A 27641-nucleotide genomic window follows, 5' to 3' on the forward strand; every position below is an offset into this window, starting at 1 on the left:
GTTTTTAGCAGCATAAGAACTTCCAGACCAGTTCAGAGCAAAGGTCCATCTAGCCCATGACCAGCACCAGCTGCTTCAGTGAAAGTTGCAAGAGCACTCATAAGTCAGTTATGGAATAACCTGTCCACAGAGGGTATTCTTCCCTTCCTCCATGTGGTGGGCTTGTGCCCAGGAGAGTCAGGGCTTACACCTCCTATAGTTTTATTTTATATAACGGAACTGTGGATGTTTTCGTTACTCATATAGATGTCTAGTGATTTTTGAATCCTGCTAGGCCACGTTGAAAATTCACAATTCATTTCTCCTCCGTTTTAACCACTTTCTAATTTATGACCATCCTTTACCCCTCACCCCAAGACTTTGTTTCCTTAATGCTACTTAGTTTGGGTTTTTTTTGAAAACCCTCACTATCTATTGTCTCCTTCGTCCACTATTTTGCTAATGTTCTCTAAGAAATCTAGCAGAGTGGACATAGGATCAGACATGCTGGTTTATTTCTCCTCCTCTTCAGCTGAAATTTCTGCCTTTACCAACATATACAATACCACCATTGCCTTACAGAAATTTCTGGCACATGCCACAGTTCAACCCAAGAACTACTGAGTGCCTCTTTGCATTCCCTCAGCCTCTACTGTGCAAAACAAGCCTCCCCTTTTGCCGCCACAACCTTATATTCTTATGCCACAGCAACCAGTGGCTGCTGGAATAACCTCTTAGGATCACTAGCAGACGAATGAGTTAGAGAACCTAGCGTACCCAGGCACATGGCTAGCGCCAGAAATGAGAGAACACAAAGGTGCATAAAGACATCTTTGACCATCCACCTTGTTCCTGTGCAGAAGTGCAGCTCAGATGGACAAGAGAGACAATATTGCCCCCTTCTCCTTTAGTGAATCCACCTGACTGAGTCTAAGTGGCACGTCTTTTTCAAAATCCAATGCACAAATTGGGAGTGCAATATATCTCATTTGTCGTTTAACTATTATCTTTAAATAGGCCCTGACTATTTTACAACACAGCACAAGTTCTGTAGCAGGAAGAGTTTCTAATAGGACCTTACATCCAAATCAGTCACAGGTCAATGGCATCAGGCTCCATGCAGACAGAGGTGTGGATGGAGAGCAGTGAGGCATTTACGGAGAGTAGACTGCATTTGGTCAGAATATAAAAAACTCAGTTTTGTAGGGTTTTCACTGGCTTCCCATGACCTCATTGACAGCACTACATGTTCCTCACCTCAGTATCACTGCTTCTGATCAGACTATCCCGGTTGGAAATCATTCCCCAGGCTGCTATGCCGATAGCCACCACGTTCTCCTCTGAGCTCCTACTGATGGTGTTGTCTCTCACCACCTCTCCAATGTATTTCATCAGTCCATAGTGAGTGCCTCCTGTGAAAATCCAGGCCCCTGCAGATGGCAGGTACCAAATGAAATTTAGCCACAGACCTACCACTGTGCACAAAAAGTTCCTGTCTTTATAGATATGTGCATGTGTCATCCCCAATTCTCCACTGCCTCACATCTCGTGTAGTCATGAAGGCCTGTGTTACGTGGGTGCAAGACACTGATGTGGCAGTACTGTGCACCGATGCAAGTGACAACGCAAAAGGGCAAGGCAATGGAGATTTTGGCCCTCGGGGTTGTTCACCTTCAAGACACTAAGCCCACTAATCTATCCTCATAGATCACAAGAGATATGTTAATTCCCCTATGATACAGGAAGAAGAGATGTTAGGAGACTTACCCAAAGCTACAAAGGACACCCTTGGCAAAGCCAAGAATGGCTCTCCACCCAGTTCCCACGTCATTAGGCCATACTTGTCTGAAGGGACTAAACAGGCAACCACTAATAGAAAGCGCTGCCTCTCTGCTGACTAGTCACAGCTTCTTCTTCTCCTCCACCAGCTTTATTTGGTGGAAGGCTAATATGTCAGCTGATTGAAATAATCACTTCTCACTTCAGCTAAATCACAATTGCACTCACTGAACCAAGTTCCTCACTTGCTTGAACTCTTTTGACTTCAGAAAGGGGTCACACTAGGTGTGAACTTCACCCAGGTTTTTTTTAATACAAATTGTAATAATTTGCTTTTTCTATTATCCTACTCTATGTGCCAATGGCTACAACGGAATTCACAGGTATTCATTACATAAATGATTGTAAAAGACATGGGGACACTCAAAGTGGCATCAAAAAAGAGAGACTTGCCCCAAGATATATGCCTCGTTTTTCCCCAAATTAAGTCCACATTAATTTAATTAAAAGACTTGCATGGGCTTCAATGGGACCAGGATCTGTCTCTTGATGCATATTCCCTGATAATCTATTTTCCTTTCTCTATATTAGGGTCTAACATCACCGTTTATCCAGTATACTGACAAACCAAGAGATACCAGGCTAGCCCAGTGGAGGAACAACATAAAAATTAGTAGCTTCAAGGCAGCCCAGATACCCCTTTCACCTTTGGACTGGGCAATGTAGATCAGCCTGCTGAATATCTTGCGCATCCGCGGCTTTAGAGCAAAGTTTTTTGCTCCCCCTGTGACGGAGATGACAAGGTTGGGATTTTTCAGGTGCCAGTGTTGAGTCATCAGATCATAGAGCATTTCAGAGTCTGTGTCGTAGGACAACCGGATGTACTTCAATGAGAGAGGACACAATGCAGGGTTAGCAGCAATAAATGGCAAAAGAGTAATTCCATTTTGTCTCAAAGCAATGGCCTGGTTCCCCACTCCCTTGCCCTCCATGCAACCATTTATATCTAAACAAAATACAAAGCAGGTGTCAAAATCGTTCCATTAGGTGACATTTGTCACCTGCATTGCACAGCAGTAAATGACCGAAGTGCAAAGCAATGGAGAATCAGGCCCAGCGTGCATTTTCTAAACATCTGTTTTATTACCTGTATTTTCCCCACTCCTAAGACACCTGAATAGAGATGGACTAAGTTTTTTCAAACAAATTTATTCAAAAAAAAAAATGCAGTTTCCGCCAACCTGAAACTATTGGTGATTTTGATCCAATTAGTTTTGGTTGGGGGAAAAAGTTTCTCAAGATCAGATTCAGATAAAGGATGTTTTCCCCTCTCTCTGCCCTTATAGCCTTTAGCCCTGTGGTTAGGGCACTTGCCGACAATATGAGACCCAGGGCTGAGTCCCCACTCTGGATCAGGAACTTGAACTCACATCATCTCCCTGTCAGGTGAACATCCTTATCATCAGGCTCTAGGCTAGTCCAGGGTGGGTGGCTCCCAATCTCTCCTACTGCAGATGTTCCACTTGTATCTATTCTTAAATACTTATTGGGGCGGGGGTGGGGAGAGCACACATGGCTCTGTGCATGGTGATTAAGGCTCTCACCTGAGAGGTAGCAGATGGGATTCAGATATTCTCTCTGCTTGTGATTTACCTGTGCATGAAGTCATCAGCTCTTAGGAAACTCCAACAGCATGTCTCCCCAGAAACATGGGCTACCACAACCACAACCCTGTTCTCTGCGCTCTACACTGGCTTCCCATGGAATACTCGGGCCTTGTCTACACTAAAGGGAAAAGTCGATCTAAGCTATGCAATTTGAGTTACGTGAACAGTGTAACGTCCCTGAACATCATTAAGGTGTTACGGGATCTTCAGATATGGCCATCTGAACATTTAAAACTGGGCACAAGATCATCCAAAAATCTTCGAAATCCATATTGAGCTCTGTGGAAAATGGGAATTTCCCTGCAAGAAACTTCGCAAGAAAAAAATCCCAACTGAAATTTTTCAGCCCAATTTTTTTCAATATTCCACAGAATTTTTGCATTTGAAACTGAATGAAAAAAAATTTCATTTAGAAACAAAATAGCTTTGAAATGAAATTTTTTTTCATTTCAAAGCTATTTTGTTTCTAAATGAAATTTTTTTGTTTCCATTTTTTAATTTTTTTGGTTTCTTTTAAGGTTTTTACCCACTTGAAAATATGTGAATGTAGTGGGAGTGATTAAAAATGTGGTAAAGTTGGGGGAAATTCATTCTTGACTGTTTCCCCAACTTTCTCCAATTGGAAAAAACAAGAATTTTAAAACCAGTGTTTGTTCCCCAAAATTTTTTATATATATCATTTCAGAAAAACAAATTTTTCTCCAAAAAGTACATTTAACCCTATTTTCCAACATTAAAACAGGTCATATTTTTTAACAGCTCTGTTAAACCTTAAATAAGTTGCCATTTTCCAAAATGCTCAGCACCCAGCCATTCTCACTGGCTTGACAACAATTAGATTGCTTATTTAGGTACCTAACTTTAGGTTCCTTGTGATCGAAAAATCTAAGCATCTTTTTCCCCCCCCTTTGATTGTTTTGTCTTCTTTTTAATTATTCTAAATTTTATAAAGGCTAATGCAAAAAAAGTCACAGGGCAGAATCCATTTATGGATAGGTTGGAGTTAAAATACCCAGTGTCAGCTCAGCAGTTACTCACCTTCCCTCTTTTCCCAAGATTTTCAAACTGAATGTCACCAAAAGCATCAGTAGGAAATTCTTGTGTGTGTTTCCTATAACTCCATTTCTCTGTGTTATTTACCTGCGTCCCCTCTATATGTTGGCTTTTGGAATACCCACACTTACACAAGTTGTCCCTGCCAAGAAGAGTGAATAGAAAAAAAAACAAACAGATTAATATCTTTTGCCCAGAACATAAATATTCTTTTCTTTCAGTGACTGATAGCATAATGACAACAAAGACTGGTGAGCAGCTTTTCCACATGTATTTGACAAGTAGGTTGGCTGCACATTGTGCAACTATAATATTACAACTTGTGCTCGAATAAATAGAATACTTCTAAAGGGGAATTTAAAGTTTTATTCTTGAACAAAACTGAGTAGTTACGGGGCTTGGCCAGAAAGATGCGCAAGGCCCAAGGTGAAATGTAACATCTATAGCTGAGGTCTATGCAAGTGGGAAAGACTGAGGAAAACAAACTCAAAAGCTAACACGTATTTTCAAGTATTCATGTCATACAAACAAAACATAGATTTAGTGCTCTAACTCTGTAACATTACAGAAAGACCTCATCTTGTTTATGTACTAAATCCAACACGTGTCAACACCTACTCTGCTCCATATTAGAGGGGCTCTGACCTTTTTCTTGTTGAGACAATGAGGGATTTTTAAATCCCTCTCCCTTTTGCCCTGCTTTGGCCAGATTGAAGCTGTTTCTTAGTGCCTTTCTGATGGTTTCCATCTTAATGTACTAACACCATAACATTTCCTTCTAAACTAAATCCCACCATGAGTCAGATGATGCCAACTTGAACTTAAGTCCCTTCACTATCTGAGGCCTATGACTTGGGGACTCCCAGTGATGACATCCTAGGATCATCTCAACATGTCTTGGTATCCACCACCCAGGTGGATTGAAAAAACATAAAAGTTACAGTATGTGACTCCTCTAGAGATAAGCCCTATACACAGGGCACCAGGTTTTCCACCACCACCCAATTTACATCATGTTCCAGAACCTCAGCTTTGCTTTTAATAAAAGAAAAACCTTGTTCTTATGGTTGTGAAGATTTCCTGTTTCATATTTCCAAGGTTATCTGTTCAATGCAGTAAATCAATGCAATGTACATGGCACCCACCTGCGTCTGCAGAAAGCTTTAAACAGTAACTCCAAAGGATGTGACCAGCTCCATTCATTTTATTCGAGGCTTTATGAACTCTGGCGTTTTCTAAGATGTATGGCGTTCAGCAATTCTGCCACAGAGTTGGCCATTGTGCTGCAGCCAGGAGCCCAGCATTTTGTTACAGACAGGACACAGCCCAGTATCTGCCTCTTGCTCTCCAACTTTCCTTACAAGGGAGTGTTACTGGGTTACACTGCAGGCTTCCTGCATGGGTCCATGGTACCAGGCAATAGGGTTCATGGAGCTAAAGTTGGAGTCCAGCTTGCAGCCAAAGGAGCTGGAAGTGAAGGCTAGTGAGTGAGATACCTCTGTACCTGAGCCACTGAAGCTAACTACAAGGCCTCCTTTCTCTGGATGAGGATGGGTGTTCTGAGCTGGGCTACCTGGACCATATTGCAGAGAGTGAAAATCCCGGACAGTGAAAATGGGCTGCTTACAGTATAGAGGAAAAACCCATCCTTAGAAATAGTCACTGTCAAAAATAATCAGAAATTTTTGGTCCATAAATATTTTCAACAATGGCCATAGGTGGTGGGGTAGGGGTGTGTAGGGGTGGGGGTGGGGGTGGGGGAGAGAGAAATAGGAATGAAGCACATTTCATGGTAACAGAATATACTAACATTGCTTTGAAATTTAAGGGTGGGTGATGCAGAAAATTGATCCCAAGGTGATATGACATACACAAGGGCTGTTTATAAAAGTGTAGAAATGACCAGCTAAAAGCTTTTTTCTCTGAAATAATATATGTGAATTGCTATGGTTGGGCTGCAGACTGACCTCTATTCATAATGCTAAACAGCAGGACACAGGTGCTTATCTGATGCTAATTATATCTTTGAAAAATCAAAAAGTGAATGCCAGATATAATAGTGGCATCCCACCAAATATCATTGTGGAGTACAGTAGAATTCTGAAAGGCAACAGACCAAACAGACTTTAAAGTGAAGACTTGAACAATTGCCTAGGTCTTTAGACTTGACCCGTAATCTGAGACCATCAAAATTAGTGCGACACCCTTAGCTAAAGCACACTTTAGAGCGGTGGTGGGCAACCTGCGGCCCATCAGGGTAACCTGATCACAGGCCGCAAGACATTTTGCTGACGTTGACCACCCACAGGCATGGGCCCCAGCAGCTCCCACTGGCTGTGGTTCGCCATTCCTGGCCAATGGGAGCTGGAGGGGGCCATGCCTGCAAACAGTCAATGTCAGCAAAACATCTCGCGGCCCGCAATCAGATTACTCTAGTGAACCGCAGGTTGTCCACCACTGCTTTAGAGGATATATCACAGCAAGACTTTTTAATGAAAGGATTCTATGTGCTTCTCAGCAACACTGCCAGTTCATGAAGATTAATTTGTTCTCTTACTCAAGAAATCCAAGTGTGCTCCAGACAAATAAGCTGGTGAGGTTTCAATGTTGTCCTGCATAAGCCAAAAATCTGGAAGAGACACTTGACCCCAACACCATCCAAACAGAGCTGTTTCGGACTGTCGGAAGTAGCCCCTAGGGTAAGTCTGTATGAGCATGAAGCTAATGCAATGCAACCCATCTGGACTCCAACCTCCATTTTTGTGCTGTTCTCAAGAAGATACCTACAGTGGTCTGGCCATCTGTTGCCATATGTTTATAAGAATGTTAACATCCCTGATTATCTGCAAGGTCTCTGAGGAGTTCTCTCAGGAGATGATTATGGACAAGAACATGTCATATATTCCTTTCTCTTCTGGACGTCTGAGAACACAGCACTGACTTCCTTCTGAAGAGCAGCTCAGTGCAGATAGGGAAGTTGAAATAAAGAAGGGGAAAAGGCTTTATGAACCCAGGGTTTCCAACACTCTGAAAGAACTGGATTGAAGATGAATAGCTTGCCTATTTCAGAATTCTAAAATGCTTCATAAATTCTCTAGGAATATAAAGTGCCAATGTGTTAATTGGGAACTTTGATGACAGACAATATATATATTGTTCTCGCACCAAGCAGGCACAGCCCTCTCTGGGATTGAACATGGCAGCTATCCAACCTCTCTCTCCTAAAAGGAAGGGATGGAGGTGGGCTCTACAGAATGGAAATGCTGCAGTAATGTCTGATATTTTCCTCCTTGATTTGTGAAGGGAGAATCTGGTGAGAACCAGGTATCTGTCCTTTTTCCACCGTTCCCCAAAGCTGAAACCCTACAGAACTCCAACAAAGGGCTTCTCTGAGGTTATGGGAAAGCATGCTGCAGTTTATATGTAAGAGGAGAGGCTCCCGTGCTGAAGGGGAGCATGCAAGTCCTCAGACATGCAACAGTTGGGTTTTGTTGCCGTATCAACAGGGGCGGCTCTGCGAGCACCTGCTTGGGGCAGCCTATTTGCAGGGCGGCTTGGGAGCTGAGAACCAACAGGGGGCTCTGCGAGCTGTAGTTCCTTGGTTAGCTCCCTGCCTATAGAGCCAGCCCTGGAGTAGGGAAAGAACTACATTTCCCAGCGTTCCCTTGGGCACTACCAATTGGAAAGGAAGGAGGGGGACCTCATGCGGCAGCATGGTGTGAATGCTGTGAATGGTAGGGAGAGCATATTTTAACGTTCAAAGAACAGGACACTCCAGGGGGAGGGAAGCCCCACTCTCCACCATCCACTCCCTCTGACTGCCCCCCACAGAAACCCCAACCCATCCAACCCCCCCATCCCCTGATCACCCCATTCCGGGACCCCTGCCCCTAACTGCCCCCCAGAACCCCACCCCCTATCTAAGCGCTGCTGGTCCTTGTCTCCTGATTACCCCCTTCTAGGACCCCTGCCCTTAACTGCCCCCTGGGACCCTACCTCCTATCTAAGCCTCCCTTCTCCTTGTCCCCAACTGCCCCCTCCTGAGACCTCTCCAACTTTCCCCCAGGACCCCACACTCTACCTGTCCCCTGACAAACCCCTGGGACTCCCATGCCTATCCAACCGCTGCCTGTCCGCTGACTGCTCCCCTGAACCTCTGCCCCATCCAACCCCCCCGCTCCCTGTCCCTCGACTGCCCCCCCAGAACCCCTTTCCAACCCCCAGCCCCCTTAGCGTGCCACTCAGACCAGCATGTCTGGCTCCGCGCAGCTCCAGACATGCTGCTGCATACATGCTGCCGTGCTCCTCTGCGGAGCCCACAGCCCACCCCCCCCTCCATACACACCCCCAGCATCTGCCTTCCAGATTTGAACACCTCAAAATTCAGGAGTGCTCAAGCTCAGTTTGGGCAGCTGTTACTTCATTTCTCCCAAATCAAATATACTGATCCACTGCAACTTGCTGTAGAAAAAGTAGGATGAAATTGAGCAAGAAATGCTTCCCAGTGGGTATTAGGACTGGAATTGCTATTTTCAACAGCCATTGCCTTTTTGTTTGTTTGTAAGGAAGACACTGATACTGCATTGGCAAATTCCCATAGAAACAAAGAGTGGAACAAAAGAATATTAAAGGCACCTCAACTTTTCCTCATTTATGGAGGACAGTCTTATAACATGCATCCAGATAGCCTCCAATCACACAATCTGAAAAGTGTTCCACTTTACTGCAGCTCTGTAACCATATGGGAACCAATCCTGTCTGTGTTTTATGCACATCCAAAATTCCTGCTGAATGTCCCGGCCTGGGAGCGAGTTACCAGTGACCCAGGGCTGGGGTGGAAGGAGGGTGCAGGTGAGGGGGGAGAGCCCAGGGCTGGGGCAGCAGGAGGTGTGTGTGGGGGGGGCACTGGTGAGGGGGGGGAGAGCCCAGTGCTGGGGCAGCAGCGGGGTGGGGGGGGATGGCACAGGTGGGGGAAAGGGGGGAGCCCAGCGCTGGGGCGGCAGCGGGGTGGGGGGGATGGCACAGTGGGGGAAAGGGGGGAGCCCAGCGCTGGGGCGGCAGGGGGTGTGGGTGGGGGGGATCCCAGGGCTGGGACGGGGGGCAGCCAAAATTTTTTTTGCCTGGGGCAGCAACAAAACTAGAGCCGGCCCTGTGTATCAATTATTAACCAGTTCCTTCATTTAGATTTGCCTTTAGGTGAGATGCAGCAGGGCTGGAAGACGAAGCTCGACCTATTCAGACTGAAAGCCAGGTGTACATTTTTAACAATGAGAGTGATTGTCAGTGATGGAGAATCTGGTTAATCTTTAAACCAAGATTAGATGTTTTTCTACAAGATGAGCTCTAGGAATTATTTTGGGGAAATTCTCTGGCCTGTGTTATACAGGATGCCAAACTAGATCATCATAATGGTCCCTTCTGTCTTGGAACCTATGAAGTTCCTGAGAGTTGTTGAATTTCCCTAGTAACGTAGTTTACTCTAAACGTATGGTGTAAAGAGTGCCCTGAATGCTACCAGGGATGAAAGATTCTTTTACTGATGCTCTTTTCAGCTCGTGTCTCAATTACTGCAGCCACCTTCTCTTTGTCCTTGAGAAATGCAGTTTTGCCCCATTCAGAATCCTGCTGCCAAGATCATTTTCTTAGCCTGTCGCTTTGACTATATCACCCCTCCTTTTGTATCCCTCCCCTGGCTCCCTCTTCTCTCACATTGAAGAGTAGCTTGCCCTCACTTTCAAGGCCCATCCCCAACATCTCGATAGTGAATGAGATATGACCACCATCTCTGATTGGTCCATGATACCAGCCTTAACCACCCGCTTGTTGAGTTTTCAAATAAGCACCTTCACATTTTCCCCCACGCTGCCCCTCCTGGGGAGCTCTTCCCAAGGACCAACACCTGCAAAGCTCTCATTATTTACCTTCAAAACCCTCTTTAAAACTCTGTTTCTGTGATAGCTAAAAAAACTTGAGAACACCTAGGCCACAGGTGTGCTGAGACCACTGCCTATCATACTGATCAGTACTGGCTCAGCATTTCCCTGTACTCCCCTTTCTGTCTGTATCCATCTGTTGTCTCCTGTTTTAGACTTCAACTGTAAGTTCTTTGAGGCAGGGGCCATTTTTTGTTCTGGATTTGTACAGCATCCAGCACAGGGGGGCCCTGGTCCATGACCAGGGCTCCTACGTGCTATGGTAATACAAATAAAAAATAATATGCCGCCTCAGATCAATCCTATGAGACCCCATTCATTTCATTGAAATGAATGCCAGTAAAATAATGTTACATCTGATCCAGACAACATGACAACTGAATTTATTATTTCCCATAGGACTTGATGTTGGGATATTCAGCAACACCCAGCCAATCATTAGTGCCCTGTATATGCCTTGTCCCTTGATACCTGTTTCTTCATTCTGTACCCATGTCTATGCTATCCAGCTAGTTGTATACAAAAACTGGCATTTGAGAGCCGTGGAATCTGCTAGTGGGGAGCAAAGATGCCTACTGGCGTGGTGCCCTTCCCCCTCCCCCTCTTGCATGACAGCAGGGCTGGCCCACAACATTTTGGCACCTGAGGGGGGAAGCTCAAATGATGCCCCCATGCCCCCTCACTTGGGCCAAAACTTTGAAAGGTCTCATTTCTGCCTTCTTCCTGTTCTGCTCCTCTCATGGTACTGCTCTGCTACCTACCCCAATAAAGGAAGACTAACAACTTAAAATGCCTTGTTCAAAACTTGAAAGTAACACTTAACTTTCAAAGGCCTGAACAGCAAATGTAACTTTTCTTGTCTGCATAGTAAACACTGGCATTTTTATCTCTTTGAATAATCAAGGTGGTACTTTTCGTGTCTTCTTGGTTCCAAAGATTTGAACTGCTTCCTGCTGAAGGTCCACGGTCTGGGCCAGCTCATGCTCTATTGAGATGGTTGCAAGGCCAATTAGCCTCTCCTATGTCAAGGTGGAGCGTAGGTGTGTTTTTATTAACTTCAGCTTGGAGAAGCTGCTTTCTCCACTGGCAACTGTTACAGGAAGTGTTAGAAGTATGTGCAGAGCAACTAAAGCATTTGGAAAGAGGGTGGTCATCTTATTTGTGCACATATTGGAGTTGATCCTGCTGAAATGTATCTTGAAAGGGCTTTCAGTTCATCACCTAAATCACTCGCATCAATATCGCGCATGTCATCTTGTGTCAACACAGTCTCTAGTGCCCTGCATTGCTGGTGTAGGTCTTCAGGTATAGTGAGGAGTTTTGGAATATCATACAACATCCCAAATATACTGCTGTGTTCCTTGAGCTGCATGAAATGTTCAACTGACTGTATTGCACAATCTAGCACCTGGCTAAAGAATTCAACTTTGAATTGCTGTTTGGGGTCTCTTATGGGATTATCCTGTGCCTCGTAATCAAAATGTCATCTTCTTTGGTGACTCTTGTATTCTTGAATGGGTGGGAAAATAGCTTCAGTGTGAAGTTCTTGTGCCAATTTCTGTGCACTCTGAATGTTTTGAAATCCCTCATCTGACTGGTAAGACTGTAGGTATGACTTTGCTTTGTCCAGTTGTTCCATTGCTCCAGATATATCAAGGTCAACACCTTGGAGTCTCTTGCTTACTACATTTGTTTCAAACAGTAGGTCATGCCACAACACTAAGCCATACAGAAATTTGAAGTTATGTACGTTTCTGGTGATTCCATTTCCCTCTCCCACTGTTCTCCCATGAACAGTTCCTGTCATAGCATTAGCCTCCATAATGTCAACTATGGCATCATCTATCTTCCCAATTTGGTGTTTGATAGGGTTTATCACCTCCATGTGACTTTCCCATCATGCATCACCCAATGGTTTCAGTATCAGAGAGGATGTTCCCAGATGTTGCTTCAAAATTTGCCATCGATGAGGTGATGCAGAGATAAATACATAGATGCTTTGAATTACATTAAAAAAAATTCAGCAGCCTCACTAGAAGCTGATGCTGCATCCACTGACCAATGAATGAGAATGGCACGGGACAAAAAAAAGCTCGAGGATTTAATTCTCGGATCCATGTCTGCACTCTGTTCTTTCCTCTCATGTTGGCAACATTATCGTAGCCTTGACCTCTCATGTCAGCTATTGCAATTCCCATAGCTTCCAGCTTTTTAAGAAGCACATTTGTCACACCAGCTCCTGTAGTATCATCAATGTCAATAAATTCTAGAAAATGCTCTGTGACAGTCACCATTACAGGGACATTTTCACTAGGATCTGTTGTTACAAAACATGTCATTAAAGTTATTTGTTCCGTATGGCTGATGTCAGGTATGCAGTCCAGAATAACAGAGTAATATCTTTCCGACATCAAATCTGCCAAACTGTTTGACTTTTATTGCCAGTAACTGTATGATCTCATTTTGAATTGTTTTTCCAAGGTAGTGGTGTGTGTAGATTTCTTGGGTGGTGACTCTTCTTCGATGCTCCTGGAGTACAGCATCAAACTCAGTCATCAGCTCCATAATTTTAAGGAAGTTTCCATTGTTTGGCACATACAGCTGATCTGAAGTGCCATGCAGTGCTAGGTTTGGGTAGCAAGCACTCTCACAATGGCCATGAACCTTTTCAAAACATTTTGCCAGTAAAGAGACCCTGATGCAGTCTTCTCTTGATGCTAATCATCTATGGTGGCCTTTAACCTTAAACTCATCTCAAGCTCTTTCCACCTATGGAATGCTCTCTGGTGATTTGCTGCCTTCTCATGGCATGCCAGATTTCTAGCCAGATTTTTCCAGTCCTTTGTCCCTGTAGAACCCAATGTGGCTGGAACATTAGACTGGAAGAGTTTGCATCAAAAACAGTATGCAACATTCTCGATTTTTGAGTACATAAGCCATGGCCTCTCCACTTTGTCAACATTAGGGATTTCATGCCAGTAATGTGTTGGATGGAAACTTCTATTTTCATTGACTTTGGGGAACATGAAGTTTTTCACTTGCTGTGGCCCATGCAGTACAAGGAAGTCCCTCAGGCTACTGCTCATGTGGGTCCACAGTCCTGGATCATCTAGACTTAAGGAACTAAACTCAGCAGCAGCTGTTTCTTGCACCTCCACCACACTCTTCTCTGATCTACACTTTTCTTCAGGAATGTGAATGGTTACATCCATTTGAGATGGAAATATGGATGCTGCAGTAGCTGCCAGGTCACCTGCACTCTGACTAACTGGAAGATCAGGCATCCCTCACCACTCACATCCTCACTGGGGCCGGAAGGCTCACTGTGAACATTTGTGTCTGTATCTCTGGAGAGCTCCTTCCTGTTTAGATTGAAAGAAAGCAAAGGGAGCTTTTCTTTTTCTGAATGCTGCCCCAGAGGAGCGTTTTCTTCTTCCACTCATGACTGCTGTTCTGTGCCAGCTATAGCTGCTGTGGAAATAGAGCAAGAACTGACAGGAATTTCAAAGCAAACAGTCCCCTCTGTGAGCAAGAGTCAGGCTAGCTGTAACCCTAATAACACAAGACTTGTAGAAGTGAGGATTGTGTGAGGCAAGTGGGAAAGAACTGTGTGAGACGTTGTTGCAACTTTGTGTTAGATAAAGTATGGCATGTAGACTATAGTCTAAATAGAAGTGAGAAAAATAAGATATCAAGATGACCTATATATAAAGAAAATGCAACTGTTGCTCATTACTGTATGTTACAAAAGGTATAAATGCTGCTGTAATTGTTTACTGTGGAGAGACCTGTTTAGCTCTCTCCCTCCACGAAATTGCTAGAGATAATAAAGTACCTGACTTGCTGCACCCAATCAGAAAGTGAGAACTCTGTTTTTCTCTGACATGGCTCTCAACACTCAGTTGAAGGGAACAAATAAGCAGGCTGGTAGCAGGGCCTGAGTGAGGGAAGATATCAGCATCTTAAGGGCCTAACTGGCTCCTACTACTTCAGCTGACTGCCTGTTCTCCTCAAGTGGGTTCAGGGAAGCAGCAGGAAACAGGAAGCTCCCTGAGAAGCTGGTGTGAATCAGTCCAGGCTCCTGGGGGTGCTGGAGAGGTACATAAGAGGTGCCTTCTCCTCTCTCTCTCCCAGCAGCTCCTGCTGCTTTCTGTTATTCCCTCTCACCTTTTCTCCTGCCTGCCTGTTATGTCTCTTGTGCCCTCCTTCCTCCAGCACAGCCCTCCACCAGCTCTGTGCATCTAGAGCAGGGAGAATACATATGCACCGGCACCAGATGCAATTTTCTACACTCTGGGTCCTAGTGCACGTCCCTACAACACAGAGTCTGGCACCTGAGGCGGCCACCTCAGTACACCTCATGGTAAGGCCAGCCCTGCATGATAGTCTCAACTTTGATTGAATTTATCAAACTCACTTTCCAGAGTAGACTAGACTGGAGGCCTTCTCTCTCCTCCCATCCAGAGTGTTGGAATGGCAGATTTTCCTCTGCCCTCCAATCTCTTAAGCATACCCAGAGCTGTATCTGGCCTCCCCCTGGATCATGACCAGAACACAGGGAAGATGACTAGAGAAGAGGAGAAAAGAAAGATTGAAGGCAAAAGTAGAAGGCAAAAGGTGAGACTTAGAAGACAAGGGTGCACAAGGAAGTGCACTGGCAGTTCCCCAAAACCCTAATGCTGGCGTTGACTGTTATTTCATTACGTTGCTCTCGACCAGCACTACCTCCTCCTGTAAAAAGCAAAGGTCAAAGTATTTGCTTACGTCGACTTGGCATCTCTCGTGAAGAAGACACATTCTCTCTTCTTAAAATGTTCTTGAATGAAGGTGACCAAATCCTTTGGGGGAAAATTAGAGGGAAAAGTTTTAGCTCAGCACTGCAAACTGTTTAAAGGCAGCACAGGTGCCTTACACTGGCATTTAAAGGAAAACTGCAGTGATTCATTTGTTCACAATGTAGCGTCAGGGTCAGTGTGGGCGCAGCAGTACAGGAGGATGGCAAGCGATAGCTAAATCCTTTAACTACAATAGAAATATTAAAACAAGAACTTTTAAAAAAAAAAATCAATAACTATCAGAATGTCCTAGTAGGCCTTGTTTGGATCAGGAAAAAAAGGTGTTTTTAACATGATGAGCATCAAAGCAAACAGCTCTTGCATTGTCCCTTAAGCACATGCTGGGGATAGGTATAATGCTGACAGACCCCAGTTGTTGGTGGGCAGGATCGAACTGGGGACTTCTGGAGCTTACTGCATGAGCTAAAAGCCAACGAGCTTTTATCTAAGGCTGTAGAGCAGACTCATTTTCTCTCTCTAAGTGGTCTCGATGCCACTAGACGGGACAGAACAGCACACCCAGAAGGTGTGGGGGTTACACATGCTCACATTTAGAAACATGGCTTCATCTTCCTATTTGCTCTCTAAGAGCTCTGTTGGTTTAACCAGCATGTTCATACAGCAAACATCCCAATAACTAGGTCAATATCAAGAAGTTACAAAGCAGTCCCCACTTCTAAACACCACTCAGCACCTAGTGTAGACCCGGTTTAACACCTTTAGAAATGTTATGGGATCGCAGTTAACCACACCTGCTAAATGGTGTTTAAAATCATATCGCCAACATTCCAAACAAACCGTTTTTTCCCCTTAGCCCCTACCGAAAGAGATGCCAGCTCCACTTGGTATTTTAATCTAACCCAGCATGCCCCAGTAGGAGATGAAGTCTCTCGAGTCAAACCCCAGTGGAATTCAGATGGAAATTACCTTAAAACAATTTCTAATTTAATAATTAAACTCTGCTAAATTAAATACACCAAGTGTTTAACACTGCAATAGACCTTGCTTTACGTGACTGGAAGCTCTCCGATACGCAGCTGTTTCTATGGAGATGTTAATTCTTTTGCACCTAATTTGCCTCCAGGGACTAACAAAATGGGAGCTTCCTATCTGATCATGAAATGATTGTGTTTTATTTACTCTTATTTGTTTAAGGCTAGAACGTGGTGTGGACTGTGCTGGATCCGGACGTGGAAGGGGAGATTGATTGCACCCTGCCCTCTACGCTCCTGCACAGCCTCCCCTGGCCTTGGGCGCAGGCACTCGTACCTGAATAAGTGGGCAGAGATTTGGCAGAACCTTGCCCACGCCCACACGTCAGCCAGGATGAGGGAAGTAGTAGGTTGCTACCATTGTGGATGAGTAGCAAAGTTACTCCCCACTGGGAACAAGAGGAGGGAATTCACATTCCTCTGAAGTACAGTTTATTTCCTTGCTGCACGTGCCCCACACACAGGCACTGCAGCCTTTAGCAGTTTACTTCCCTTTGCTACTAGTTCTATGACAATCTGAATCTTTTCAGTGAAGTGGAGTTCTCCTTTATCCATAGGAGAGTTCTCAAAGGCACAGCCTGTTTGGGGTCTTTTTGTGCAGCTGCTGCTAACGGTGGAGTTTAAATCTAGACCAGGAAAGAAGCCTGGATACAAATTCTACTGCAAATAAAGATTTACATTCCTAAGCACTTGGAAAGACCTCAAGTCTGACGTGTTTCAAACCATGAGATCCATTTATATTTATATATAAAAATCAACGTTGTATAAAATGTCAAGTGTTTATTCAAAAGTGAGCCAAACCAAAGCCATGCAGTCCTGAACATCCTGAGACTACGAGAGAAGGAGGAGGGACAGAATCCAAACACAGACCCCATGTCACATTTTGCAGCTGCCCCCTGCCTATAAGCCAAACCAAAACCCTGGATCTGAACACATTTCAGTTGGGGGTGTTCTGAATCCAGACTTGGGGCCAACTGAAATAGCTTGGGCCCATCTCAAAAGTTATTTCATTTGCACTGTTCCATTTCAGACGCCTGCCCATTTCATGAGACAAGTTCATTCTCTTGGTTTTAGACGCTTCTGGTCCCCGCCCGTATAGGAACCTAAAGGACATCTGAAATATGAGAGATCTGCTACTTATACTTCAAAGTATAGTGCTCTTTCAAAGGTACTATTCACCAAAGCAAAAAGCTAATAAGATTTTACATTAATAATTCATCATTTTGGCAGTATGAAAACTAGTGTATGGGATACCCTCAAGCTCACACTTGTAAGGAGTCCATCTGCAGCTGCCCACAGCACCCAGGCTCCAAAGTCCATCGCCTTGCAAGGATTTTTTACACCCATGAAAAGTGAGTGTAACATACAGCTACTCTGATCGGGTAATTCCACAAAGTGCAAGGCAGCGGAGGGTCAGAGCCAATGAGTCTTGATTGGCATGAAGGAAAAGTCCCTGGAATCCAGGATGTGCGGCAAGGAGGAGGAGGGTAGTGCTTTAATTCTCATTTCTGGACATCTAGTTTCAAGTGGTAAATTAGGTAATGATTCATTCTAATTTACCAGTGTCCATAATGGAAACCTACCCAAACAATTTGGCAGCATTCTATCGCTGCTCACAGAAGGTCCAGAACTGGGATAAAGTCCTTCAAAAAAAAAATGTTCTAGCATTCTGTGACACTGACCTACCTACTACATCTTACAGTAGCTTTAGAGGCCATTGGCTATAGAATAGAACAGTATTTTTCTTTAAGGAAAAAGTGCTGCAAGCCCATTATACATCTTCCTCCTTGTGTATGAGACTAATTCACTGTGGCAGAGTTCCAAGTGAGACTACACCCACGCACGTACCATGGAAATGCATTGTGCCCGTTACTTACACTGTCACTGTACGACACATCTGTGCTGCGAGATATACTGGAGTAAAGAATTTTTGAACCTTCCAAAGTGCCATTTCTTCTGGTTCTCATGGTGCCCATGCAAACCTAAAGCAGCCACCTGTGGGGGGAGAGAAAGATTTTGGGGATCAACATTAGTGTTAGCCTTCAAAAATTTGATCACACTTGGTGCTTTGGGTTCCAGTAAAATCCTGTATTAGTGCCTTCATTATTCTAGTTGGTTTTTGGAATGTGAAATACAATATCTAAAAAACCCCAAATCCCTCATGCCAGAGTACTGAAAGAAACAGGTATTCCTCCCAGGACTCACTTAACACCTTTAGGCAAAGGAAGTGTGTAATATATTCCATAACGTATAGATGTAGAGATGCTGAAATTTCAGCATGTTGGGCAGTCTTGTAGTAATTCACATAATGTGGCGCCTAGAGGTCCCAACAGAGATTGAAGCCTTGTTGTGTCACTAGGTACTGTACAGTTGCTGCACCAAAGAGTTGACTGTCTAATCAGACAAAAGGAATTATTCCTACAGAAATATTCTAAGGCACAGAGAGATCAAAGAGTTTGCTTAACTTCACAGAGGAAGTGCAGGGAGGCAGAAACTGAAACCCAATCTCTTCAATCCTAATCCCGCTATTTAACAAGAATACCCTTCCTCGCCTGGGTTTGACACATTCTCTGATATCTATAATGAAAAGATATTTAATGGTTTCATTCTAGTCTATCTTCATTATAAAAATTACTGCATTAATATGCCACATCTAAGCATAATTCACAGATCTAGTCAGAAGGACCTAGAACTGCAATACCAAGCGGCTTTGAAGTTAGAATCAAGGCATAGTGGCACACTGGTGGATTGAGAAAGCTGAAATGGATGGATGGATGGATATGTACTCCAGGCTACACAGAACAGAGTTCTAACTATGACTTCACTAAGGCACTTTCAGGAATAAGAACTTGGCCCCAATGGCAGTGAGCCTATTTGAACCAGATTCAGAAGCTCAGAAAATAGAAACACTAATATAAATTTAAGTTGCAAGTATCTAAACTATTTAGAAGGCACCTAGCAATGAAGCAAACTATATTCTCCCTTCTAAAAGGGAACTAGTGGTTAAGGCACTAGGCTGGAATTCAGAAGATCAAGTTCAATTCCCAATTCAGACTCAAATTTCAAGTGTGACCTTGAGTGCCTCAATCTTTCTGCTCCTCAGTCCCTATCCATAAAATGGGACCAATATTACTTCCTTTTCCCACTTTTGGACTATTTAGAGTGCAAGATGTTTGTGCAGGGACCATACACTCCTCTGTGCATGGAGAACACAATAGTGTCACTTAGCACCTCTATCCTGTAAATAATACTCATTTCTGTGTGATAAGGCACATGACTTCTGGTGATTGAAAACTGGCAAGTGATTTATTCATGAGTCTGGAGAAAAACAAACAGCAATGAATGCCTGGAAATACCATTTCAGAACATGCAAGCAACCCCAGAAGGCGATAAAACAAGCTAGCTCAAGAGACTTACCATCAGGTATTATTTATATTACACTTCTCTAATGAATGTTCAGCAAATATTTAATGTGTGTTCCTAGGCTAGAAAACTGTTCTACTCAAATATTTAATATCATTCTTCACTGTGGGACAGATTCTGATCCCAATCACATTGGTGGAAATCCACACTTTCACTCCATAACTTCACCAGTGTAACCGAGATCAGAATCTGGCCCTGCATCTGTAACATGCATTCCTTATTGTCATCCCAAAAGAATTACACCTCTTGCCATTAGATGTCTTTCAACTAATCTCAGTTCCCAGAAATTTCCTATCAACCTTCTCACTAGCTATTATCAAAAACAACCCCGTTGTGTCCCATCATTGCGAATACACTTCATATGCTCTGTAGCAGCACTGATTATAAGAAATCAGCTCTGTATAATTACTCAACCTGTCCCATGTGTTCCATAACAATTCAGCATTACTGAGTTAATGGATTCTTAAAGCTGTCCCCAAATATAACACTACTTCAGTCTTGAAGTCATTTTGCCCCTCAGAGGCTTTTGTCATTTCAAGAACTGCTGGAAGGGGATTCTAGTGAGCATTCCTTTAGCAACAGTAGAAGTATTCCAGCAACATTCGAGTATTACAGGGTTTTTGCCAGTTGGATTATGGCGCACTGGTGGTAGCAAATTGAGAGGCCTCACTTTCTGCATGTCATAGAGTAGGAATACTTCAAAGATGACCTGCAGAAGTGGGGACGGCTGGAGACAAAGGCAGGGCCACCCAGAGGGGGAGAGGGGGCCAGTGGGGCAATTTGCCCCCACAAGGGCCCCCACAAGATAGTATTCTATAGCATTGCAACTTTTTTTATGGAAAGGGCCCCCAAAATTGCTTTGCCCCAGGCCCCCTGAATCCTCTGGGCAGCCCTGAAGTCAGGTTAGGCATTTCATGACGTATAAGGAAGGCTGGATTAAAATGTCAAGAATAGGGGTGTTTTCTGCCTTTCGTTTAATACATATAAGAAATATGACAACTCGAGTGAAAGCTGAACAATTAAGATGTGATGAGATTTTGACTCTGGCTGTTTAAGCCTGTTTTGGTTAACACCTACATAACTAGTGAATGTTTGAGAGAATGTCCCTCACCCCAGGTTGTCACAGAAGCAGTGAGCTCACACCACATATCTGGAGACTTAAGAAAGTCATCCTACAGGAGCAAGAAAGACCTGACTTCACATTCCGGTTATTTCTAAGGTAAAAACAAAAGCAGGGGAAATTATATGAAGCAAAAAAAAAAAAGAAGGGGGGGGACAAATCTAATTTAAAAAAAGTCATTTCAAGTTACCTTTAAGTAACACTAACACATGGAATCTGAATTCTGTCAGATGACAAAACCAGGGTACACCACGTAAATCTGACAACCTGCCACATTCAGACCTTACACATGTACATTACAGGCAGCGAATCTCCCACTGCCCGTTCTTTATGGAAGTCACTCTGGTCCAAATTGTAGCTCATGCACCAACTCCTCATGTGTAACCAGAGACCAAGTTTCCTACACATTCTTCCATAAGGGCTTGAGGATGGTGGTATTTTCCTCCTCCACTCTCTCACCTCTGCAGAAGGAGCAAGCCATTCATCCTCCAGCACCAGGGCCACTGGAGAACCCTCCACAGCCCTGACAGCCCAGCTGCAATGAAGCCATATACTTTCATTGCCACTCACATCCTCTCTCTCCACCCCACCCCCACCCAAATAGAAAAATTAAAAAACACTTAGTTGCAAACAGCACAAAAACTCCACAGAAGTGGAATTCTAGGGTGGCTCAGTGACAGAACTGCTTTGTTTCCCACGAAGATTATCTCAGCTCAGCCAAAATCTTCCTGCAGCATCCAGCTTCTCACTGTGGGTCTGGACATTGCCAATCAAAATGGTGACAATAATGGCAAAACTTCAGTGGGAGCAACCGCAGGTGTCAGGTGCATGTTATTCAATGGACAGAAGTGTGCCATGGAGAGAAGAGTGCCCATGTTTAAAAGTGCATCCGCACAATCGTTTCATGGAGAAGCCTTATCACCTCCATACTTTGGAACAAGGGGTTGACATTTGGTACCAGTTGTTCTGGTATTAGGAATATGTCTTTTACTATCCCCATGAAAGTAACAGTTCACACCTATTCTGTGGAAGCTTGTTAGAGTTTGGTAGCTAAACTCTCTGCAGATTCCCTCTGTACTGGGCTCAAGCCTGCCCAGGGATACAGGAGCCAAGCAGGGTTTAAGTTAACCTATGATTGTTTCTCTTCCTGGCTGCCAAAGGCCACTGTGGTGTCAGACACAGGAACTGGGATCAGGGAGGCTATGCTCTAAGTGCTGCCAGTGTTGATGCTCAGGAGGAGCTATCAGCCTGAACAGGCAGCAGTTGATAAGCAGGGAGCTGCCAGCAGATGTGGGGGTACCTGGGGCAGAAGGGTCTACAACCACTAGAAACCACTCCCTTGCAGAACCTGCATCGAACCAACAATCCCCAAGTCTCAACATGCCTCCGCTGTCTAGCGAACAGCTGTGAAACCCCCTGGCAAAGTGTGTCACTCACCTCTAACAGCTAATTCAAACACAGGGTAACAACCAGTACTGCTATCAATTGCTCGGTTAGCTCAACTGATACAGGACTGTGCTGGGGGTTTAATGGTAACTCTAAACGTTGCAATGATTCTGAAGACCCATGTGGGGGTCTGCATAGTTCCACAGGGTGCAATATTTTTTGTTTTTTTTAAGTTTACATCTACAGGAAATTAGATACAAGCATCTATGGCAAACGAATGATCAGTTTGCAGAGACAAGCACTCAAAAGTTTAGAAATGCTAGGATTAAGGCTGTCTATGTAACCTTCATTCTACCTGTGTGTGTCTGCGCATTATATTAGAGTCTTACTTGCATGATCACATACTTTCCTACAGGCCCCTTGTCTTATTCCGTGCACCGGATAGATCTGCTCTGGGGATGAACTGAGGTCATGTAGTGAATGAGTCTATTGCTTGTAGGACCCTGGCCTCCTCCTGTGTGCGGGATGTACCAGGACTGTGGGTGGGTGTTGGAGGGAGTGGTGCTGGCTGAGAGAGGGATGCTGGGTTTCTCCCACATAGAATCACAGAATAATCAGGGTTGGAAGGGACCTCAGGAGGTCATCTAGTCCAACTCCCTGCTCAAAGCAGGATCAATTCCCAACTAAATCATCCCAGACAGGGCTTTGTCAAGCCTGACTTTAAAAACCTCTAAGGAAATAGATTCCACCACCTCCCTAGGTAATCCATTCCAGTGCTTCACCACTTTCCTAGTGAAAAAGTTTTTCCTAATATCCAACCTAAACCCCCCCCCAGTACAACTTGAAACCATTACTCCTTGTTCTGTCATCTGCTAGCACTGAGAACAGTCTAGATCCATCCTCTTTGGAACCCCTTTCAGGTAGTTGAAAGCAGCTATCAAATCCTCCCTCATTCTTCTCTTCTGCAGACTAAACAATCCCAGTTCCTCAGCCTCTCCTCATAAGTCATGTGCTCCAGCCCCCTAATCATTTTTGTTGCCCTCCACTGGACTCTCTCCAATTTTTCCACATCCTTCTTGTAGTGTGGGGCCCAAAACTGGACACAGTACTCCAGATGAGGCCTCACCAATGTCAAATAGAGGGAAACGATCATGTCCCTTGATCTGCTGGCAATGCCCCTACTTATACAGCCCAAAATGCCATTAGCCTTCTTGGCAACAAGGGCACACTGTTGACTCATATCCAGCTTTTCGTCCACTGTAACCCCTAGGTCCATTTCTGCAGAACTGCTTCCTAGCCATTCTATCCCTAGTCTGTAACAGTGAATGGGATTCTTCCGCCCTAAGTGCAGGACTCTACACTTGCCCTTGTTGAACCTCATCAGGTTTCTTTTGGACCAGTCTAATTTGTCTAGGTCTCTCTGTATCCTATCCCTACCCCCCAGCATATCTACCACTCCTCCAAGTTTAGTGTCATCTGCAAACTTACAGAGGGTGCAGTCCACGCCATCCTCCAGATCATTAATGAAGATATTGAACAAAACAGGCCCCAGGACCAACCCTTGAAACCGACTGCCAGCTAGACATGGAGCCATTGATCACTACCTGCTGAGCCTGACAATCTAGCCAGATTTCTGTCCATCATCCAGTCCATATTTATTTAACTTACTAGCAAGAATACTGTGGGAAACCATATCAAAAGCTTTGCTAAAGTAAAAGGAATAACACATCCACTGCTTTTGCCTCATCCACAGACCCAGTTATCTCTTCAAAGAAGGCAGTTAAGTTAGTCAGGCATGAATTGCCCTTGGTGAATCCATGCTGACTGTTCCTGATCACTTTCCTCTCCTCTAAGTGATTCAGAATTGATTCCTTGAGGACCTGCTCCATGATTTTTCCAGGGACTGAGGGGAGGCTGACTGGCCTGTAGTTCCCCGGATCCTCCTCCTTCCCTTTTATTAAAGATGGGCACTATAGTAGCCTTTTTCCAGTCATCCGGGACCTCCCCCATTCGCCATGAGTTTTCAAAGATAATGGCCAATCGCTCTGCAGTCACATCCACCAACTCCTTTAGCACCCTCGGATGCAGCGCATCCAGCTCCATGGACTTGTGCTCATCCAGTTTTTCTAAATAGTCCCAAACCATGTCTTTCTCCATAGAGGGCTGGTCACCTTCTCCCTAAGCACATGCACCATTCTCCAGGCCAGGGACTGTGTGGCTCCCCGTGAACCAGCTAGTTACCTTGCAGGTGGAGTAGAACCCAGCTTATCCACCCAAAGAGTAGAGCGCAGCTGTGCTTTCTTCCCCGTGCCGCAAGCCAAGCTGGGCTCCCTGCAGTGGCACACGCAGCCAGCGCCCCCGCGCCTGAGCTTGCTGCCACCGCCAGCACTGAGAGCCCCGGGGGTGGCAGGGAGCCCAGCTCGGCCCGTGGCATGGGGAAGAAGGCACAGCTGCTAGCACTAAACCCTCCCCTTCCCTGCTCCGCTGCCGGCTGCTCCCCTGGGGAGAGGGACTGGCTGCGCCACGGGCGGCCCCTCTGGAGCTGGGGAGCAGCAGCAGCCTTGTGCTCCGCTGTTTAAAAATTGAGGAGGCACCGCTTTTTGGTGCCCCCAACCACTTGGCGCCCTAGCTGGCCACCTAGTCTGCCTACTGGTTGCACCAGCCCTGAACACACTGAAAGATGAGGATAAAAAGAAATATTGAATAGCCACCAAGTCAGTAAGCACTATCCATCCTGTGCACTGAATGCAGAAGGGATCAAGTGGAAAAAATATCATGTAATTAGACTATTGTAGTGTATATGCACGTGGGGGCCAAATTAAGGTTGCACAGATGACGAATTCTGATGCTTCCTAACTTGTGAGTGGTTTGCTATGCAACCTGAATGCTGGTTTAATGTATTTTTTTTTTGCACATAATTACACAAACCTCTTCGTCACTCACGTTTCGCCCAAATCCTTCACACTTACAGGTATTCTGTCCCAGGGAGATAATCTCTACTTGTTTAAAATCTAGAGTAACTCTACTACCGTAACAACTCTACATTTATGCTGGTAAAACAGGGAACCAAAACTGGACCCCTAGACTACATCAAAATTAAGTCTCAAAAATACAGAAGCAGAAGAAAAAGTAGGCTACCAAAACTTTTGGTCCTGCTTTTGCAGGCTGGTTCTTCTGGTGTATTAGACAGAAGGTACCCATATGCCAAATTATTTTTTTAAAAATCTGATAAAATGTCATAGCACATAAGAACTATATAAAAGATATGACAAAATAACTAACTAACTATCTGGGGCAAGTTTTGCCAAAAAACTTGACTACCAAGATCTGTGAGATCAGCATATAATTACACCAGGGCTGAACTTTTGAGTAAAACTGGCAGTATTTGGCCCACTAACGTCCAACCCACAACCCTGCAAAGCAAATGCTTTTAACTTTCAAGAATTCCCCCTCAGGGTAAAGCTTCCTTTAAAGCTACATTTCAAGGTAAAAACTCCACAGGGAGAAATGCATTTTCATCTGTATTTACGCGATAAATTTATTAAACAATCCAACATATAAAACTCAGCCAATAAATCTAACACCCAGAGAAGTGACCATGGACATAACTGCATTTAAAAGAAGAAGTTAAATGGAAATGAAAGCTTTAAATTATTCATTCAGCGCTCAAAAGGATTTCAAGTCTCTCGCTGCCTTTGTAAATAATTTAAAAGATTCGCTGCACTATGGCAAAACTAAACAAAATTTGAGATGAGACATAATCAATGCAAATCCTGTGCCCCTCTTTAATTTAGGTTTCAGAGTTCTGATTTCTTTCACTGTTAGAGAGCTTGTGGGAAAAATATAGCAGCTAACTAATTATGGATCGTTTACATAAAGTGCTCCATATGCATAATCCTGTTTTGCTTAGAAATAAAGGTATTGCGCACAATTATATAGAAAAGTATGAAATACAAAATTTCAGTCTATGAGAACTGTCCTACTAGCTAAAGCAATATGTTCCCTTCATTTTTTTATGGTGCAATATATTTATGGACAAACTCTAGCGTTTTATAGCATGGGCTATTCCATTACAGCTTAACCTTCTTAACCAGCAAGGTTGAAAGGTATTATACCACCGACTAAACAGAATAATCATCTTAAGCGTAAGAATGTTACTGTGAATTCCATAGTGGTTCCAGCAGTAAGTACATTCCAGTGAAATCTTTGTACCTGGAGCTAAATGAAGTAACAAGAAATGGTAATTACATTTAAAATGGTAATTTTCGTAAAGTCTAATACTTCACGCCAGCTTTTCAAACTGTTTTCTAAACGGAGCTGTACTTGGTCCCAACTTAAACAAGGAAAACTTCAATGCACAAAAATGTTTCTCTCAGTTCAATGTATGCTTCTAATGCCAATTTGCATCAGTCTAATCATGCCACTTAGCTTAAAAAGAAAAGCTTACAAACAGAAAAATGTTACAAAGTACATTAGTTACTAAGTACATTTCCTGAGCCACTGCCATCTCTTCTTCAAACCTCAAAAGGCAATTGTTGAAAATCAACCCCTAAGGACATACCAGTAGAGCGCTCAGCCAAAATCTCCTGCCTGTTTGTCCCAGCAATCTTGTTGTACACATTGCTTTTCAAGAGGAAGGGTTTGATATATTTCAGCATTCAAAGCCCCGCCTTTTTTCATGTGTCATACTCCCTTTTAAGGGAGATGGTGAGTGGATGAAAAGGTCAGGACACAGAAATCAAGAGGGAGATTATTCAGTGATTGATAGTGAGTAAGAAATTATTGCAGCCAGGTATTTATAAACTCTGCTGAAATAACACTGGTTTCCACTTCGCAGTATGGCTATCAATTTCTGTCATACATTGGTAGTATGACATTTAATTTCTACAATTACCAGCACTATTAGAAAGCCACAAATTCAACTGAAAATGCTCATTATGAAAACCAATAATCTGTGTCAACTAATATCTTTATGTTGATAACAAAGATTTTATCTTTTAAGATCACTCTGATAAGAACCCTGTCATAAACAGATAGTTAAGGGTTAATGTCTTTTACCTGTAAAGGGTCAAGAAGCTCAGTAACCTGGCTGACCCCTGACCAGAGAACCAATAGGGGGACAAGATGCTTTCAAATCTTGGTGGAGGGAAGTCTTTGTTTGTGCTTTTTGTGTTGTTCGTTGTTCGCTCTTGGGGCTAAGAGGGACCAGACGTACACCCAGGTTTTCCCAATCTTTCTGGATCAGTCTTTCATGTTTCAAAATTGTAAGTAGTAGCCAGGCATGTTGGATTAGTCTTATGTTTGTTTTCTCAACTTGTAAATGTGTCTTTTTGCTGGGAGGATTTCTACTTCGGTTTGCTGTAATTTTGAATCTAAGGCTAGGAGGGAGGTCCCTCTAGTCTATGTGAATCTGAGTACCCCTGTAAATCATTTTCCATCCTGATTTTACAGAGATAATTTTTACCTTTTCTTTC

General features: G+C 43.9%; 1 protein-coding gene across 2 annotated transcripts in view; it reads right to left on the reverse strand.

Annotated features, from left to right (window-relative positions):
- Positions 1-27641, reverse strand: part of TRPM8 (transient receptor potential cation channel subfamily M member 8) — a 120023-nt gene that overhangs the window by 76551 nt on the left and 15831 nt on the right. For both annotated transcript variants that reach the window (XM_030580838.1, XM_030580837.1), the window contains exons 2-6: positions 18116-18233; positions 15176-15249; positions 4464-4620; positions 2465-2642; positions 1237-1409 (exon numbers count right to left, since the gene is read on the reverse strand). In XM_030580838.1, the coding sequence (XP_030436698.1) occupies positions 1237-1409; positions 2465-2642; positions 4464-4620; positions 15176-15249; positions 18116-18214 (681 nt within the window). In that variant the 5' untranslated portion in view covers positions 18215-18233. The remainder of the gene's footprint in view (positions 1-1236; positions 1410-2464; positions 2643-4463; positions 4621-15175; positions 15250-18115; positions 18234-27641) is intronic.

Source organism: Gopherus evgoodei, chromosome 11, assembly GCF_007399415.2.
Source record: "Gopherus evgoodei ecotype Sinaloan lineage chromosome 11, rGopEvg1_v1.p, whole genome shotgun sequence".
NCBI lineage: Eukaryota > Metazoa > Chordata > Testudines > Testudinidae > Gopherus > Gopherus evgoodei.